Source organism: Apaloderma vittatum, unplaced genomic scaffold (genome assembly GCF_000703405.1).
Source record: "Apaloderma vittatum isolate BGI_N311 unplaced genomic scaffold, ASM70340v1 scaffold25363, whole genome shotgun sequence".
Classification (NCBI taxonomy): domain Eukaryota; kingdom Metazoa; phylum Chordata; class Aves; order Trogoniformes; family Trogonidae; genus Apaloderma; species Apaloderma vittatum.
This window is the reverse complement of record NW_009710208.1, coordinates 5,680-8,195: the sequence shown is the minus strand read 5'-3', so window position 1 is coordinate 8,195 and position 2,516 is coordinate 5,680. Positions and strand designations below refer to the sequence as shown.

Genomic DNA, 2,516 nt, shown 5'->3' with positions numbered 1-2,516 from the left:
CCTGCTTCTGTCATGGCTGGATTACTGTTGAAGATACAGTTATTGAGCTTTGTGAGGCTGACAGTATTTATTTTGTAAGTCGAAAGGCTGTATCTTATGACTTTGTTTTCCATTCTTTAATGAATGTTGGGCAGTTCCTTCTGCATGGTGGCTAATCCTGTCTTTGCCCAAATACATTGTCAGTGGCTTAGTCTGTATCTGTAGCCATCAGCAGATAAATTCCATTTCCTCTCAAAACGAGTGTGAAATAGATCTAGCCTTTGCCTTGCCTGGCATCAGAGTTCAGTGAGCAGCTTCTGTGACAAAATTCTGCTGAAAAGACTTAGCAAGCGAAATCATCACATAACATGTCTTACTCTGTGAATGTTACTCTCTAGAAATTTGCGTGTAATGGAACTGTGATTGAACATCCTGAATACGGGGAAGTTATCCAGCTTCAAGGTGACCAGAGGAAGAACATTTGCCAATTCCTCTTGGAGGTGAGAGACTGCAGATAAATACCTAATCCTTTCTGGAAGTGCTCAAGTGACAGGTGGCACAGATGTTAATTAACCAGCTAAATATGTCCGCTATAGTTCCTTTGTATTTTTAGCCAAAATGTAAAATGACACTTCCAAAATGAGGGGAAACCTCAGGTAAGAATCAAGGCACCGTAGACTGCAGTTACCAGCTACAACACACTGCTTGTTCTCTGGCAGGGCAGCTTGAGTTCTTTGTTTGTAAAATCGAGTGTTTGATGCAAATCAGAATTTTGAGACCAAACACTACAGAGGAAAGAGGCTCACTGATGTAAATTTTAATGCAGAGATATGCATCAAAGAATAAGTGCCAGGGCTACCAAACATGTCATGTGTCTGATAAGATTTTTTTTTTTGTGTAGTCCGTTGTTGGGCTTGGACCAGAAACAATCTAGAAAGGCTGCTTGGGTATATACTGTATTGCAGTTTCTTTAATCAAATTGTGGGGTTGTGGTAACTTGTTAGCGCTGTAATCTCGTCAACTTTACTGAAATATTGTTGCTTTTCTCCTCCAGATTGGCATTGTCAAGGAAGAACAACTGAAGGTTCATGGTTTCTAAAATACCTGTACTCTCATGAAGAAACCTGCAATGTTTGGTCTTATCTAGCCTGGCTCTTCTGTGAAAAATGAATCTTTGCAGTGAATGGACTCCCCCGTTACTGGAACATTTAAAATTTGATTCAGATTTGCATGGCTGTGTGAAACACGTGTGTAGACTAGAAACACATAAGAAAACTTCAGTAAGGTGGTAATGAAGACACTTGTGAACTTCAGCACATTTCCAATGGAAATGTTTTAGCGATGATTGTTCAGTTTAGTACTCTCCACGTGACTTAAATGTGTGGGTTGTATTAAAATAGCGTGTGGTGTTGCTTCAAAATAAAAGTTTGTTCATATATTTTCTGGGATATTTGAAATGCTCTAGCTTAAGTTTTAAACTAGCACAGCAGCCTTACTAAAGAATGGCTAAGCTGTTTTGTGGCAAGTGTAGCTTGCTGCTGATCGGACAAATGGGAAAATCTACATGATGAAGTATTAGCTAATTAATCAGTAGATTAGCTTGATACGATCTAGCCCTGTAGCTGTGAGACTAGAACTTTTAAGTCTGTTGTGTAGGTGTATCCTAGTAGCAGCATGATAAGATGTAAATTGTTTGCTGAGTAACTGGATCTTCTCTAAAATTTACTGCGATGACTACGAAGCATTAGCATTAAGTACATGACAGCTAAAATAAGCTGAACTCCTTAAAGATGCAATTATTGAAAACACAGTAAACCTCTAGGTCTTGTGTCATACTCCCAAAACACTTGATGAAAACGCATGAGGTTTTATGTCTTCTGTCACCAAATGAAGGGGAAAGACACGAGGTTGGCTTCTGCCATGGCCATGCACTTAATAATTGGCAATTACAGTGCTTTAATTAGCCAGCAGCGTTAGCTGCAGAAGTAAGGAACTGGCTGTACACCAAGTTGGTTTGGTTTGGTTGGTTTGGTGTGTTTTTTTTCCTGAATGAAAAGTTTTGCTGTGATTAACAGTTAATATGGAGGGGTCTGTAGTGAGGTTTGGGTGTTGGGACGCTGATTCAGCCTGCCTTGCTAGCAGGCAAGTCTTTCAGTGTTACCTGAAGTTACAACAGGTTTGTTCTGCTGTGCTTTTCCTCAAGTTTTATCTGTAGGCATTTGGAATTCTGCTTTTTCACAGAGTCAAATTACTTCATTTGGTGGAACATGCAGATTTTACCTTCCTTGTGAGATAGACATGGAAGTTTATGCTGAAACAATTCAAAACATGCTGAGCTGGGCAACTCTATCAAAGCAGGAAATGTTAACAGAAACTTGTAATGCCACATATTTTCTGGAAAGGAAGAAAGAGATGTTTCTTTACTTCTAGGACTTACTAATAACTTAGAAAAAATAATTGATGACTACTAAGCAAACAGGAAGAATAGGCAAAGGTATATTACTTTTATAACCTGTGTCTGTACTTTGTTTTGTGTT

At 39.0% G+C, this 2,516-nt stretch overlaps 1 protein-coding gene across 1 annotated transcript in view; it reads left to right on the top strand.

The window, feature by feature from the left end:
* Positions 1-1,698, top strand: part of EIF1B (eukaryotic translation initiation factor 1B) — a 4,454-nt gene extending 2,756 nt beyond the window's left edge. The window contains exons 3-4 of the mRNA XM_009867229.1: positions 378-479; positions 1,034-1,698. Of these exons, the coding sequence (XP_009865531.1) occupies positions 378-479; positions 1,034-1,078 (147 nt within the window). The 3' untranslated portion in view covers positions 1,079-1,698. The remainder of the gene's footprint in view (positions 1-377; positions 480-1,033) is intronic.
* Positions 1,699-2,516: the final 818 nt, after the last annotated feature.